This window comes from Echeneis naucrates, chromosome 7, assembly GCF_900963305.1.
Source record: "Echeneis naucrates chromosome 7, fEcheNa1.1, whole genome shotgun sequence".
Classification (NCBI taxonomy): domain Eukaryota; kingdom Metazoa; phylum Chordata; class Actinopteri; order Carangiformes; family Echeneidae; genus Echeneis; species Echeneis naucrates.
Genome location: NC_042517.1, coordinates 13,538,183 through 13,554,188, shown reverse-complemented (window position 1 = coordinate 13,554,188; position 16,006 = coordinate 13,538,183). Strand labels below are relative to the sequence as shown.

The window sequence follows — 16,006 nt, the reverse complement described above, 5'->3', positions numbered from 1 at the left end:
ATTTGAGGTTTCCTTGGCAACTGATTATTGCTGAAGGCAAGATGCAATTTATGGCTAGTGACACATACCTGCCATTCCCTTTGAATGAGACATGTGGTAAGCTATATTCAGACAGACCACCTCAGGTAATAAAACTGCAGTAGCACTCAGGGGCTATACCATTTTCTTATATTGAGAGGAATTCCAAGCCAGGCTGCTAGAAATCAGCAGATGACAGGATTTGCGTGCAATAGTTCTACAAACGATAAATAAACAGCATGCTGAAGCTTTTGTGCCAGAGCAATTGACAGTCTTTTTTAATCTAATGCTTAAAAGTATCTATATTCATGCAGGTTCTACTTTTCACAGAAAAAGTTTAGTAAAAGTCAAAAGGTGTGAACGCATGCATAGCTCATGATTGTGGAGGGTTATGACAGAGGGCCATAACAGCAGGCATTCAGGTCAAGCTCAAGCAGCTTCATGGACAACTCATTTTCAGTTGAGTCTCTATTAGGGTGAAAGCTCATATTCTGACTGCATAGTCATCTTCCAACTTCACACAGCAGTATCACTTTAAAGTGAAGGCTATCTAGTATTTCATGAAATGACACAAAAACACCCACCAAACAATTAGCAAAACAGTTGTAAAAGCAGCACTGTATTTACTTTACATACTGATTAATGATAAAGCAGAATCAACCCCTATTTCAACATATTACAGAAGTGTCAAAAATCTGGCTAAGAACTAAAGCCTTTATCTCATAATTTATAATATTCATGCCTAAAAACAAACATGTAGACATTACTACTATACATAAGTTAGTCAGTGCAGTGCAACCTATTTAATTATCCCACTGCATAGAGAGCCACTACTTCCAGTACCACTTTGCTCACACAAGCTCAGCACACTATTAATCCACTTAAACACAATTTATAGGGTCTCAACATCGACTGTCCATCGACATAAAATTACATGAAGCGTCCTTATAGTGTCTTCAACAGACTAAATTAGCCAAACTGGACTTACTAATTGAGGAGGAGTAAAGTACTGTATGACTGGATTGACTCATCAATGAGCAGAAATAAATATGAAGACTATATCAATATAGGAGCATCAATAATTCTAATAATGAGTTGAAGATTATTAAAATGAAGTTGTTGAGGCATGATAACCTTACATCTTAAATATTAAGTTATTAATTTCTACTTACATGAGCCAGGGTTTTGCTTTTTTGTGGCTGCAGGCAGTGAAATAGAGTAGAGTATTGCAATGAATTTCTTTGTTATTCCTTTAACATTTTTAAACCTCAAGTGTAAAAGTTTAAATATTCAATTTATGTCACATATGTAGCTTTAGATACAATACAAAAAAAACAAAAAAAACAAAAAAAAAAAACAACTGACGGGGGACACTAACTCAACAACTTTAGTGATTTTGTCTTTATCCTGACAAATTGTCATAAGTCAGTCATTTCCCAATCATTGCTATTCTGCTAAAATATTTACAGGACCTTGAGTCCATGAGGCTTAATTAATTAAAAGTTGAGAGGCAAATCCACTTTAAGGAATTCCTATTTCACTCTTTCTGAACTGCCAGTCTAATGAATTTGTATATTTTTATAATCCAATGCCGCATGTAAATGGACTCCTTTTACTTCACAAGATCATGGAACAGTTTCAGAGTGATGCAATGTGTGTTTCAAAGATTTTAGGAATATGTTCTACATGTGGTAAAGCAATAGGATTTAAAGATGGTATACTGCCATCTGCTGTCTGGTACCGTAACATCATCATCTTGGGTTATTTGTTGCCCAACCCCACGTGTTAGCTGGCACAGTAAGATAAATAAGACAAACAGTACGCTAAATTCAACAAAAACTGCTTCCTTCTGACAAAAATTCATTACAGATATACAGAACTGTGCGGGTTACAGAGAACCGTTGGTATTTTATCGTCCCTGCAATTAAGGAACCTTTATAATGCACATAGTTTACCTTCTGAACTGCATGGAAAATAATGAAAATAATCATAGTAACAGCAGTAAAGCAGTCAGTGCAGACATGTGCATCAAGAGACTGCTTGACAACCATAGGAACTGTAGTGGGCCAAAAAGAAATCACACCAGCAAGTGAACAAGGAACAGATTGCTCTCTCCCAATCATATCCTTTCCCGTTTCTGTCCTTCTGATGGTTGTTTTCCTCATCGTACAAAAGAGACGCCGATTTCAACCAGTCCGCCTTCACAGCCAGTGCGCTTTGAGCACCGAAGAGAAAAGCAACGGACTATGACAACAAGCATCGTATTACGCACTGTCCGATTTCGGCTTCTCCGCCTTGATCCTGGGGATTGTAGTTTAAAGTGCTACTCCTCAGCTTTGTTTCGCAGACGTGGTGAACATCAGCTCCCACAATGCAACGGTGGAAACGAGGCTGTCGTGCTTATGTTTTGCTTTGGTTTTTTTGTTATTGTTTCGGGTTAGTGGAACAGCCGAGCCCCGGGAGGACAGCACGGCTGTACTGCTCATGTTTTAGTCGTTTTGACGCAGGCTGTCATTCTCGTAGGTGGCAGACAGACTGCTGGTTCACACTGCTTACAGGGAAGTGGTAGCAATATAAAAGGTAAGCAGGGCAGCGGACACGGGCGACATGATGTGCGCAGATGCTTTTTGTAGTTCACATAGACGCTTTTGTCTTTCTTGACATGGATGCGCATTTCGTTAAATAATTGTAAAAAGATAATTAACCATGACGGCTTCAAGTCCACCTGTAATGGCGTACATTGCACAGCTGTCTTACTGAATTTGCATCGACGTGCGTGGTGTATCGTTTTATCGACATGTGCTACTGTTGGGCCTCAAGCCTCGTGCTGGGTAATGTGATCTGCGCTTTTCCACGAAATCTGTACAACATTTTAAAATGTTCAATAAAGAGTCGTCTCCCACATCCTTAAGAATGCTGTACTAAAATAGAAAACTTGAAATACCGAAATGTAAAAATCTGACAAAGTTCTGTTGATAAACAATTGAAGTGCATGTTCACTGTGAGGGGGGGGGGGGGGGGGGAGAAAAGTTGTTTCTCAGTGTTTTTCCCTTCCACATATTGTCACAATGGTCTGTTATAATTTCCACTCTGCAGTCTGTTTCCTTTCCCCCGAGAAACTGTTTGCATTTGTGTCTGAGTGCAAGTTTTAATGTTTTCCATGTCAGTGAACACAAAGCATAGTTAGGTACATAGAACATTTACTTAACTAACATCACATTGCTAAACAGTTCTCTCCGTAAATGATAAGTTTAACGTCAACCAGGAATACCCTGAAATTCATGGAGAGTATTTGTCAATGGAATTTGAGCCCTCACACGTTAGAGGCCCATGAGACCTTGTGCTCCATGTTTACACGTGACAGGGTACAATACCAAGAGATTCTGAGGATGACTGAAATAGGCTTGACAAACATATAATATGTCATGCTGCTCAGAGGCCATGCTGTCACCAGGGTTAAGTTCCGGTCTCCTTTCCTTAAGTGTGCACCCTGTCAGGACATCTGTTTACGCTGAATAAAATATTCACAGCCTGGTAGCTCTATCGTGTTTACAACTAGCTCATCTAACAACCATTTTTAACTTGAAAAGCATTTCCCCACACTCAAAAAAACATCTATCAGCTCAAATAAGAACATTTTTCCTTTTTCCTGTAGGTAAAAGAGATCTGCCTTTGTTTTGTGTTGCCATGGACAAGGCTTGGCGGGTGGAGTTTAGAAATGTGGGATGCAGTTATTTCCCTCAGAGCAGAGTCGATTGCCACTACACACTTAACTCTTCACACAACTGGGCCAGCAATGACTGGATAGGGCTCTTTAAGGTATAATTAAGCCAAAATATGTAAATGCACGCACACATACACACAAACGTATTTATACACACATTCGCATATGTTCAGCTACAAAATAACGTGTTTTCTTCCACAGGTGGGATGGTCATCAGTGAAGGACTACCACACATTTGTTTGGGCACTAGCTCCTACTGACTATCAAGAAGGCACTGATGTCAACTGCTCTGTGCATTTCCAGGGTACTGTTGCCCTTGTTCTTTCACTGTTTTATTTCACATAGTTAGTCAGAATCTATACAGTACAGCGCTTAGATCCAGACATAAAACCGTCAACAGGAGATTGATGTTTCTGTAAATTGAATTGCTCTGTTGTACAAAGGGCTTTCAACTGTTGAATGTTTGGTTTTTTTTTCCCCCTATGCTAGGAGTATTTCCGCAGATATAAAACAGTAAACATCCTGTGCAGAAAACAAGCATCCCTATTGGCCTGGTCCAACACAGACACAGTCTGTGTCATGGTTTAAATACATTTATTTCGTAAGCAGGCAGTTGAGTAATGACGATGACAAAGACAATGACTCAAAGCCTGCTCTGACCACCGCTACTCACTGGCAAATACAGTGCTCACTCTGTCCTGCCTGTCAGTGGCAGCTGATAAGCCTGATTCACTGTGAGGGGCACGTGTTCAGCAGGTGTGGAATTGACCCCTGGTAGAATGATTTATCACTAACTTAAGCATACTGTCATTGTCATTCTTCATTGGAAGAATAGCAGTGGAAGAAAAGTCTTAAAAAAAAAAAAAAAAAAAAAAAAAAAACTGCTGATGGTCCCTTATCATCGGTGATGCAGTGATTTGAAAACACCAGTGCCTGCACTGTGACCTAAGCTAGTGCTATAAGTTACAGTACAGCTCATTAACTTTGCAGTATGTCATTCTGCTTGTCTGTTTTCCATCTTGCCACTTTAGGGCACATGTGTTGTGAAACAGAAATTTGAAGTAAATCATTCTACACACAAAGATATGGCCAGAGTGAGATAAGGTTAATATTAGATTGGCTTACTTTATGGGCTGGGTGAAGTCATGGACTGGGGCTTCCTCTCTGGTCAGAAGTGGAAGCAGGCGATACCACCTTTTAAGCACTTGGATGTTCTGTGAAAGGGACGTTAAAATAAATAAATAAAATCAAGCATGATTAGATAATGGCAAAACAAATAAACAGGATGCATACTTTGCAAAGTCATGTAAACACTTGGTTTTAAATCAATTGTGTGTGATACAACTTTCACAGAAAAATATTAGTTCTGATTTTTTTTTAACCATAGAAAATCGTTTTATTTGAACGCAGGCTGCAGGTAGCCACATTCACTCATACCAGAGAGGACAAATTTAACCTCAGTGTTTCTGCAACATTGTACAAACAATACAATAACTTTCAGCCTCTTTGAGTAATGAAAGGCAAGAGTGTAAAAAGAGGCCTTTCTTCAACAGCTCCAAACTAAAGCCTCTTTAACTCAATGTGTTAACACCAGTCATGTTGTTATGGCAGTTATAGTCAGTTAGCTTTATCTTCAGTAGCCAAACAACAGTAACACTAAAGCGCTTTTATCAACAGGTATATTCATTTTCAATTCCACTTCTAAATATTACCGTTTTCTTTTGTTTTTTTAATCAGAGGTCTGAGGTTTACTTTGCTTGACCGCTGTAATTGCCGCCATTGTAAAAGTCAAAATGGCGCATAATTCGTGTTTTGCTCACCTGCGCTGAAAGACGCCGGAACTCGATGTTGCCAGGTGGAAAATACGCAAGTATCGAAACGACACCTTCAAATCATCGTACACTTCCAGTGTACATTATAACGTGGCAGCAGGCCATTTGCTAAAACTATATATTATCGACTGTGTACATTACAGTCCGTGACGCTGTTTTAAAACCATTTAACGCGGCGTTTCCTGCGTGGCGTGGACAATGAGGCTGCCCTGAAAACACCGAGTCAAACGTAACCACCTCCAACATGGCATCCACGCAACCATCGGGCGCCAAATCCTACCCATATAAATAATTTCCGATATACTCATCACGTGCTAAGTCATGCGTTGATTGGCTGTAAAGCGGCGCATGGACGATGTCACAAAAAAAACAAAAAAAAAACAGCTGAGTGTCTATGAGCAGGATCACTTTTCTGATTCTGTCAATGACTTGACTTAGCCGAGGAACTAAGTGTTGAAGTGTTCAAAGGATCGGTACATTATGGGATTTTTAAAAATCATTGATCGTACATCGCATGGAGGGAAAAATTACCGCCTAAAATTCGATAATTATCGTACATCTGGTATTTCTTCTGGTGGCCGGAAGCTGTGGTGCATCACTACTGAAAATTAGTGTAATTGCAACATAAAAGAGATTTTCAGTGGTAAACCATCTGTAAATGTTGCCTTATTTATCGCAGCCATATAATGTTAAATAAATGTGTTTATAGCCTCATATTTTAGAAATACAGTAATACTGTCTGTATCATTAAGATTTATGGTGTCCTGAAAAGGTGATTAGCTCCTCCAGAGGTAGTTAAGTTGCGATTACTTTCCACGTTAGCATAATGAGAAGATAGCATTAAATGATTCAAAACAAGATTGTTCAATGCAAATGAACTTAAATGAAATCTCATTCTGTTTCCACCATTTTTAGCCTCCTACCTACCCAAGCCCAGCTCTCAAGAGTATGAGTTTGTATATGTTGATGCTAAGGGGGAAGTCTGCTCCTGCAGCTCCAGATTTACTTTCTGTGCACCCAAACCACTTGAGGAACTGGTGACCCTTGAGGAAGAGCCCCATGGAGAGGAAGAAGGGTCAGGAATGCTGTTGGTTATACCCAGGGCTGAATTGCTTCAGGTGAGCAGAACAAATATAGACTGGCAATATGAGGTAGATAGGGAGAGGATGTTTCCTGTTTTACAAATTGAAGTGCTGATAAAACATCCACTCTGGGACCATCAATACAACAAAAAAGTAATGCCTAGATCAATGATTCCTCATGCATTCCATCTTTCCACCTATCTAGAGTCGACTGCAGGAGTGTCTGCGAGAGCGGGCTGAACTGCTGCAGGTTCAGGAGGCAGCAAACAGGCAAAGGGAAAAAGAGAAGGAGGAGTACAAGAGAGCTACAGAGGCCTGGGTCAGAAAACAAAACAATTTTGAAAGTGATATCGACTGGCTGCATGAAGAACTGAAACAGAGTCGAGAGAAGATCAAGGAGATTGAGAGGAAGCAGAAGGTGGTGTATAGCAATAAGAAAATGAAAAGCAAGATAATTTGATTAGGATCGTTTTGATAGTTCCCATTTCCATAGTTTCCTCTTTATCTGTGCCCTTTTTCTCCAATCAAAAGTACAAGTTGTTGTAACATTTTAAGTAAAAGGGATTTAGGAAAATGTTTAAAATATTGCATATTATTAAATTAGTTAGTCTATGTCATGATAAATTTAAACTTCTTGTAAAAATTCAAAATGTTAATGTCTGTTAGGAGGAGGAAGCTTTAGGAGAATCACTTGCCCAGGAGAAAAATGCTTTATTGGGAGCGAGGGAGGCGAGTGAAATGCAAATCAAAGAGCTTGAAGAGGACATCAAAACCTTGACACAAAGATGTGTCGAAAGAGAAACTGAATTGGAAAGGTCTGAAATTTTCTTTTCTTTTTTTCTCTCTTTACTTTGCTTTTCCTACTTTTAATGTTAAACTGGTGTCATGTATACTTTTGATTCCCAATAACTAAATCTGTGTGTGCAGGCTGAAGGAAAGAGCAAAGAGGGCAGGAGCCCAGAGGAAAGATGAAGAAATTGAGAGAAAAAACCTGCAGGTACTTTTAAGTCAAAACATGCTGTAAATCATAATAAACCTCTATTATTATTGTGGTTCCATCTCTTGTTTTCCCCATTCATTTCTTTTAGACCAAGCTGGAACAAACAGAAGCTGAACTCAGAAGTCTGTCAAAGGAGTTTCAGGGTCTGAGGAACTCTCTGGCCCAGCGGGACACCAGTGTCCTTCAGCTCCAAAACACCATCACCACACTCACCCAGAAACTCACCACTGCCCATAGAAAAGAGGTCTGATGTGTGTTTGAAAACAGCATCAAGATTAAAATGTTTGCTAATTAAAGCTAGAATGTGCAATACTGTATGCGACAAGTCTCAACTGTGTGACTTGCTATAAGTTTTCATTCCACCAACTCTTAAACCAATTGGATACTTAGATGTATTTTTTCAATAAATATTTTTCCCTATGTCACTTTGAATGAGAACTGTATATCTGCACATTAATTATTATTAGATTTCACTTAAATGTTTGGTATTTAAAAATCATTGTGGGACATCATGTAGCAGGTCACCCATTTAACCAACATGCACTTTTTGCTCTTTTATGACCAGGCGGAGAGTGAGGCAGCACTGAAGGAGATGCGGAGCCTGCGGGAGCGTCTGAACTCAAGTGAGCGTGCTGCAGAGGGTTTGAAGAGTGACATAAGTGCCATGGTAGCCCAGAGAGATCATGGACAAGCTGAATTGCATCAAGCTCGTTTGCAGGCTGCCCAACTCACCCTTCAGCTTGCAGATTCCAGTCTGGCCCTGAGAGAGGAAAGAGCCCACTGGTCCCAGGAGAGGCAGAATCTGCAGCGCAATGCTGAGGTACTGCATTGCTGCAGATTATAGAATCTGAAGTGGACATTTCTGAAAATATAATACATTTGCATTATGATAGAGATATTTTTTGTTAGATTGTTTTTGTTGTGTTTCTGTTTTTTCATCTGGTATATGTATAAAAATTATTTTATTGTGAGCACATCAAGTCAAGTTTTTACACATGGTTCAGTGACTTCACTGCCTGATCGTGTGTGTGTGTATGTTTGTGTATCATCCTGTCAGAGGGACCATGAGCATCTGGAGAAACTCAACACAGAGATGCAGATGATGGAGGAGAGGCTGCAGGAGGAGAGGATGGAGAGGGTGAAGCTGGAGGTTGAACTGGGAAGAGAAAAAGATTGCAACCGGGTAAGAAACATTATTATTCTGCATGTGTGTGGTAAATGTGTTTTACTTTAATAACCTAAAATGGCCACTCAAACCTGGTGTCCTTAAAAAAAACTGATGCGAGAACTGTAATATTTGTCAGGTGGTTTTGATCTGCTCTATCCTCCTGTCTTATGTTTACAGGTTCAGCTGAGTGAAACCCGCAGGGAGCTCCAGGAGCTAAAGGCCAGCCTAAGGGTTGCACAGAAAGAGAAGGAGCAACTACTTGCAGAAAAGCAGGTCAGAAACCCAATTTAACTCACTGGGCACGGCTTGAATATGTTCCGACAAAGAGTTTGAGAGTTGGTGTGTTTGTGTGTAAATACAGAATGTGTGGTCACAGTACTGACTTTGTGACTGGGGCATTATCACATGATAAGTCCTTCAAGCAAACGAATGGATTGTATAGATTAACAAGTAAATGGTCACTGTCTTATCTTGATTATCTGACAACTGCGGTATTTCACGCATGAGCTTTACATTTATTGCAGTTTTAATTAAAATTTGTACTTCTGTCATGGTCCAGAGAATGTTTTATGTTTTCTTGGTATTAATACTATATTCATATCCTACAGCTAACTGAGGTAACATATAAACAAATAAAGTAGTATTATGAATGTCCCAGGTGTTAGGAATCTTCTTTCTGTTGTTGTCGTCTTAGTTGTTATTGTGCAATATAAATAGTTTATAGTGCAATATAAATCAGTAGGTTTCAGGGCAGTCAGTGCTGCCACTGTTTAAGTGTCTGCAGAATTTTTGTGGGCCAACCACCACCACATTTGCCCACTTCTGGCAGTAGCGTATCTGGTCAGCGTTTTTAAAATTAGTGTCCAGCTTAGTTTTAACATCCACCATATGGAAATACAGTAGCCAATCTGTAGCACATTGTACATCAAACAAAGGTTTATATTTATATTCTGCAGAGATAATAATCTTTATGTGATGGCAAATGTTGTTTTTTTTTTTGTGTGTGTGTTTACTGTGTAACTATTTTATGTGTTTTTTTGTTGATGAGGTCGGATATCATGAGGGTTATAAGGGTGATGGTTGTTGGAGCCATGATGAAAGTCCTGCCCCTGTGTGCGATATGATGGCTGTATTTTCCACTGCAGGAGTTGATGGAGTACATCTGTCAGCTAGAGCAGAAGATGGGAACAGAGGCCAGTGCCAAGTGGAACACTGCCCTGATTGTCTCTACAGGTGAATGGAGCCTCACATTAATCTACTGTATGCCCTGCAGATGTGAACAATAAAAGTGTTAACTGTCATTCAACAGCAACACTAAATATTGTTCAGACTGGCCTGAGGCCGAGGCAACTGGAGCACTGCTTTGAGGAAAAGTCATCACTTTTTCCTTTCCAATGTTTCTATCTGCCAGGACGGTCTGACAGTGCGTTGTCTGACTCTGAGGATGAAAACCCAGAGGCCCTGCAGCCAGTGCGTCCACTCCGACCTCTGGGACACTACAGCCTGTGTGAACAGGGCCAATCCGACTCCTTGCTCCTTGCCACCCCTCCTCCGTCACCCAGGGAGATGGAGAGGAGCGCTGTGGTGATCAACCAACCAGCCCCGCTCTCCTCCCCACACCAGGCCGATACTCTTGCACACAGCTCTGATTCGGTGAGACACACTAGCTGAGCCATTCAGCATCACTATGTAATTATATGTGATACTGAAAATGAGCTATGCCTTCATGCTGATAGGCACACACGCCAATTAAACATTGGCAGCGGATAATTTGATCTACGCATTATCTCATTTGCAATTAGGCTGCTAGCCTGCAAGTTATTAAACTGTAATAGCTTCTGGACAGATATGTTTTAAGTGTGTGTGTGTGTGTGTGTGTGTGTGTGTGTGTGTGTGTGTGTGTGTGTGTGTGTGTGTGTGTGTGTGTGTGTGTGTGTGTGTGTGTGTGTGTGTGTGTGTGTGCGCGCGCGCGCGTTTCTCCCTGGCATTAAGGAGGAGGAATCTGATCCACTTCAGTGTGGAAGGCACAGCTCTGGAGAAGAAACTGCACTTTTGCTGCCTGAGCACACAGATCATGTTCTCAGGTAAAACCTCCTGCCTCAAACACACGACTGCATAAAACAGTGCAGACAATTTTGACATTTTACTCTGATATTTCCATATCACGCGACACCATACTTCTACTCCATTTATTTAAGAAATTTACATTTCTTCTTCTCTTACCCTTCAATCATCTCATAACTCCTATTTTAACTGTCCCCAAGGGCTCTGAACAAAAGCTACCAATATGAATAACGTAGATAAAACTAGTTTCACCTTGAGCAGCTTCACGTTCAACCTCGGTAAAATGCTATTTACATATTGTTGCAGTGTTAACAATATAATATGTAATATATCCAAGAATATATCAACCATTTTCTGCAGAACAAGAACTTCACTACCTTTGATAATAGTTCTTTACATTTACTTGTGTAGGATTTACAATGCGGAACATTGAACAAGATTATTACGTTGTTGCACTGGTGCTTTTTCTTCAGTGAATGGTCCTTTTAAAGGCAGAAATAATGTGAACAGACACATGCTACTTACTGAGGGATATATCCAAGGCAATACTAAAAGAATAATGATAAAACAATCACAACAAAGTGATCACAGTTGAAGGTTAAATGTAAAAAAAAAAAAAACGGATATTTGCATTTCTGATTGAATATTAAAATGAATAGTTTAAACAAGCCAACAAATTTCTAACTGTCACGCTGGCTGCTTTTAAACTCCCATACTGCGTCATAGTTTATGAGTGCATGACTTGATTTGTGTGTACAGCTCTACTCTGCAAAGTAATTAGTGAGCAAAGCCATGAGATAAATGCAGTGGTGTAAAAAATATCACATTGCTCCCTGAAATGTTGAAAAGTAAAATAATCAAATACCTCAAAATGTTTAGAAATGTATCTGCTCTTAAAAATTGTTCTTAAACATTGTATCTGAGCAAATCTAAGTTTCTTTCCACTTTGACTATTGCACAGAAATGCCTCATGTACTCAATGAATTCAAAGCTTGCTAATGCATACAGACACATGGAAGCAGTTATTTATGGTGACAGGGTGAGTATGGCTGGAAGATTGAAGTTTTGAATATGTGGTCGTAAAAGAAGTTGAGTCAGGGTGAGACGGGGGAGACAGTCTAAGACAGAGCTGGGGCGTGGGAGGGGCAAGATGGGAGGACAAGGGGACAGATAAGTTGACAGCAAGCCATAGCAATGATTTACCTGAGGGGTGTACTGCAGTCACGGGCCAATTTTCAGCATCATTAAAGCGCTCGCTCTCTCACTCAGCCACTTCTTCAGTCTAACATCCTCTTTCTACCAGAATGTGTATTTCTTTCAAGTTTTTCACACACACACACACTCACCCTGCTTTGTATCTTCCTCCAGTGATCTTGCCGACACCTCTCTATGGTAACCAGTGGACTGTCCAGCGCTGGCCACAGCAAGTGATCAAAAAACCGAGAAGGGGAAACTTTGTGTGGTTCCAGATTACTTCCACTAACAAGCACATACACAGCTCACTTACTACACAGACAAATGTTAATATGCAATCTACATTGTATCTGCCGTGAATCTTGGCTTTCCCCTCCTAAACTGTTGTTATTACCTTCACTGTTTTTGTAGTTAGGAGTGGCATAATGTTTGCGGTGGCAGGTCAACACCATGTTTATGACTGACATAAGACTGTTGGGTAGTTTGAAACGACAGGCTCTTAGGCATCTAGGGCTGTAGCATTTGAGAGTTTGCAGGCTGTAGCAGAATGATTTCTGTTGAATCATTGCTATGTCAAGAGCTTTACGATGGATGCTATGTCGTTTTTATGACATTTGTGATTAGGAGTCATGACAGACAACATAATTATGATGTTTTGTGCCGGCCTGGCTCCACTGAAAATCATGGCAAAACTCTCCTCCAGCATTAAATTCTACCTAGCAGCTTTGAACACTATTCATGGCAGAATAAAGTAATGATACAGCATCATGCTAAAATTATATTGCAGTTTTGTAGGTCTATGACATCATATTTCTCCTCCATTTACTCAGAACTAAGATTTGATATGCACTTTCTTGTATGCATTAACAGTTGATTGTCATGAAGTTGCAGTTCAGGAGATTTAGTGCCACAGGGGCATTCTATTTGAAATGGAGAGCCTATTGAACAGATTGTGCTTAAAGTCTATCACGATAGATGCCAGATGCAACTTTCTACTTCAGCAACTTCATATTTCATTATTATTATAAAATGAATGCTGATAAGCTTTTCACTATAAATCAGTTTTTACTTGCTAATTAATGATTCTGGATTTTACATTTCATAATGGTTGAATTATTGAAATGAAATGCTAATTTACTAGTTGGTCATTTGGATATTTAGCATCTTTATTACAGTTTATATTGTACAGAAATCTTAATTCACAGTCATATTCACAGTTCTAAATTTGTGCCTATTAAATGGAGTAAGAGTCAAAGAGTATCTATAGATCTTGACATCATGACATGGTGTTGGTATTTTCCCAGAACCCTATGGCAATGTACTGCCTCATAAAAATTGCTGACTACCTTTTAATCAATACTGTATGCATTTTTCATTATTTCTTATTTATAATTAACTTGAGTTATGCTGCAATGAAACTATATTCAGGTTTAGTTTTAAATATTTCAGAACTGCAACCCTTTCACACAACTGCAATGTGTGAAAAAAATTTCCATGCCTGGCTAAAAAAAACTAGTTTAATACTTTGATGCTTGACTCTTATCTGCTGTATTTGCACCCTATTTTTACTATAGAAGAGTTTTTAGATGAAAAGTTGGTATATGAATACATAACGATATCTAATTTGTGTCCTGTAATCATTACTTTAATCATTACCATTGTGTGTTGTGTTTACATACATATATTTTTTCGACACTGTGTGTTTATTTTCTGCTTTCACATACTCACTTTGGGTATATTCAGATTTAATATTTGAGCTGTCATGTTACGAGATAATGGTGCTAACGAGGGAGTGATACCAGCATGCTGACTTAGAGCATTGGTGAAAATCTGCAAAAAAGAAATGTTTAAGCAGATGAAATGGGAAGAGAATTATTAAGAGGCTAAGAGAAAGTGGTAAATGTCTGTCCAACCTGTCATATCCTTTGTGTCACAAAGTATTCTGGTGTTGAGGAACATGTTGATTCTCCACATATAGTCTTTTAAGGAGTCTGGTGTCATTTCCCAGAAAATAGCGCACTACATGTATTCTCCATAGTCCTTGTTTGTGGTTGTGATCTGACTTTATGTCTTAGGGAAGTAATTTTTTTGCTGTTCCACTGAGAGGTCCAATACAAGTGCTCCTCATCAGGACACTGTCTCACATTGCAATAAAGCTCCAGTGGTTCTGGTTTGTTTTGAAGTTTTTTGTGTGAAGGTTTCCCATATGTACCCCCACATGTATTTTCTTATCAGTCATGTAACAGGGTTTGGGTGGGTTCTATATAATAAAATGGTTTATGTATCCATTATTGGATCTAATGTGTCTTTTTCTGGCCAAAGATCATAGCAATATTTAGATCCATCATATGATATTTCACTGGTAATTAACTATGCCATTTCTTATTTTACACAGCTTTATAGCCCATATTCCCTTTTGACTCGTTGCCTGTTTCAGACACATTTTTCATGGGGGATTTTCTTTCTGCTCACCTTTGGCTCTCCCTCACTCTGCCCTCAGGGCTCACCTCATCATCCTCAGCCTCAGAAGTGCCTCCCCACTTCTCCAGCAGTCTCGTGCTCGTTCTTTTCAAGCTCTCCTCCTGCCCCTCTACCACACTCCCTCCATCTTAAGTATGGGGTGACGATAGCTAATTATAAAATCAATGATGCCGGGCTGCCTAGTTTACAGCTCCCTCTAAAACCTTAACTGGGAAATCACTGTGGGATTGATGGCTCCCTCACTCTTTATCTCTTTTAATTAGAAATGTAAAAGATATGAAGACCCAGAGGCCAGAACACATCTCCTAGTTTTTATGACCCCGATGCCTGACTTCTCCAGCCCTCGCAGCTCGTTCCCAAATCATCCCTTCCTTTACCTGGCCTTGTTTATTTCCTCTACCCCCCTGCTGGCAAACTGTCCATGCTCACTCCTGCCACAGATCCCTTCACCTGTTTTTTTCATCTCTTTCTCCATTGCCCTTTCTTTAAGATTGCCCACCCGTCTCCCTGCTCCTACAGGGGAAGGTATGAAATTTATGGTCTTTGTACTTTTTTCACCTTGCCCTCACCTCTCTGCTCTTCCCTTTGCTGGTTCCTAATTCTCTGTCGATTCACTGCATATGTAACTAATGAAGAGAATGTCCTTTTTGTCTGTTCTGACCCAACAGACAGACACACTGTAAATGATGTGTTAGGTGGTTATGACCCTCCTCCCAATTCTATGCATGGCACACAAGACATATGCCCCTCTGCCTAGTATATAGCCTTAGGTCCCCACAGAGGGACCCTCCTGTTCTTTTATCACATCAAAGCCAGCTAACATGCACCTCCACTGGCTGCCTTTATCACGCCCTGAGCCCGGGCCCTTCCTCCCTTGCTGTTGCCAGGAGCACTTGGGTTCACTGAGCTTTATCCTCCCAATCACCCTCCGAGGAGGCTGCTGCTCCTCATTATCTCTCCTGTGTGTTGACTGAGGAAACACTGCAGTTTACTCATGTTCAGAGCAAACTGCAGTCTGTGCATCGCTGTCACTCTTTGGGTTTCAATATTCACATGATTTTTTTCTATATCCAGCAGTCACGACCTACTTTTTATGGAATCTTTACTATTTTTTGTGAATAATTGATGTCCCGTGGCTGTTGGAAAATTACATGGGATTTTTTTTACCCTTTATTAATTCATTCACACTTATTCCATTTTTTCTAGGGGCCTTTTTTCACACATTTTCATTTCCAGGGAGGCCTCCCTATCTCAAGTAATTAGTTAATCAAATATCACTGATGTGAAAGGATAAGTATGGAGGAATCTTTCCTGGCTCCTTTAAATTCCCCTGAGCACACCCAAACCCTCTCATGGGTTCCCATGGTAACACCTTCCAGGGGCTTAGTATATGAGCCTGTTTGATTGGTCCTTGTAAAATAGTGTATTATGTATGGACCTTAT

The 16,006-nt window shown here is 39.9% G+C and overlaps 1 protein-coding gene across 1 annotated transcript; it reads left to right on the top strand.

Annotated features, from left to right (window-relative positions):
• The first annotated feature begins 2,427 nt into the window (after window positions 1-2,427).
• Window positions 2,428-14,378, top strand: calcoco1a (calcium binding and coiled-coil domain 1a). The gene is made up of 15 exons (XM_029507109.1): window positions 2,428-2,598; window positions 3,674-3,837; window positions 3,944-4,046; window positions 6,490-6,692; window positions 6,862-7,074; window positions 7,323-7,471; window positions 7,584-7,653; window positions 7,745-7,900; window positions 8,222-8,476; window positions 8,714-8,839; window positions 9,002-9,097; window positions 9,970-10,057; window positions 10,236-10,477; window positions 10,817-10,908; window positions 12,257-14,378. The coding sequence occupies exons 2-15, from the start codon at window positions 3,706-3,708 to the stop codon at window positions 12,282-12,284; spliced, it is 1,953 nt and encodes a 650-aa protein (XP_029362969.1). The 5' UTR covers window positions 2,428-2,598; window positions 3,674-3,705; the 3' UTR covers window positions 12,285-14,378.
• The last annotated feature ends 1,628 nt before the right edge of the window (window positions 14,379-16,006 follow it).

Bases quoted from the DNA above. Each gene is read 5' to 3' on its own strand.
- calcoco1a (XM_029507109.1), top strand. From the start codon at position 3,706: ATGGACAAGGCTTGGCGGGTGGAGTTTAGAAATGTGGGATGCAGTTAT. The intron at 6,693-6,861 runs GTGAGCAGAACA...CCACCTATCTAG, and splicing joins CCAGGGCTGAATTGCTTCAG to AGTCGACTGCAGGAGTGTCT. The intron at 10,058-10,235 runs GTGAATGGAGCC...TCTATCTGCCAG, and splicing joins TGCCCTGATTGTCTCTACAG to GACGGTCTGACAGTGCGTTG.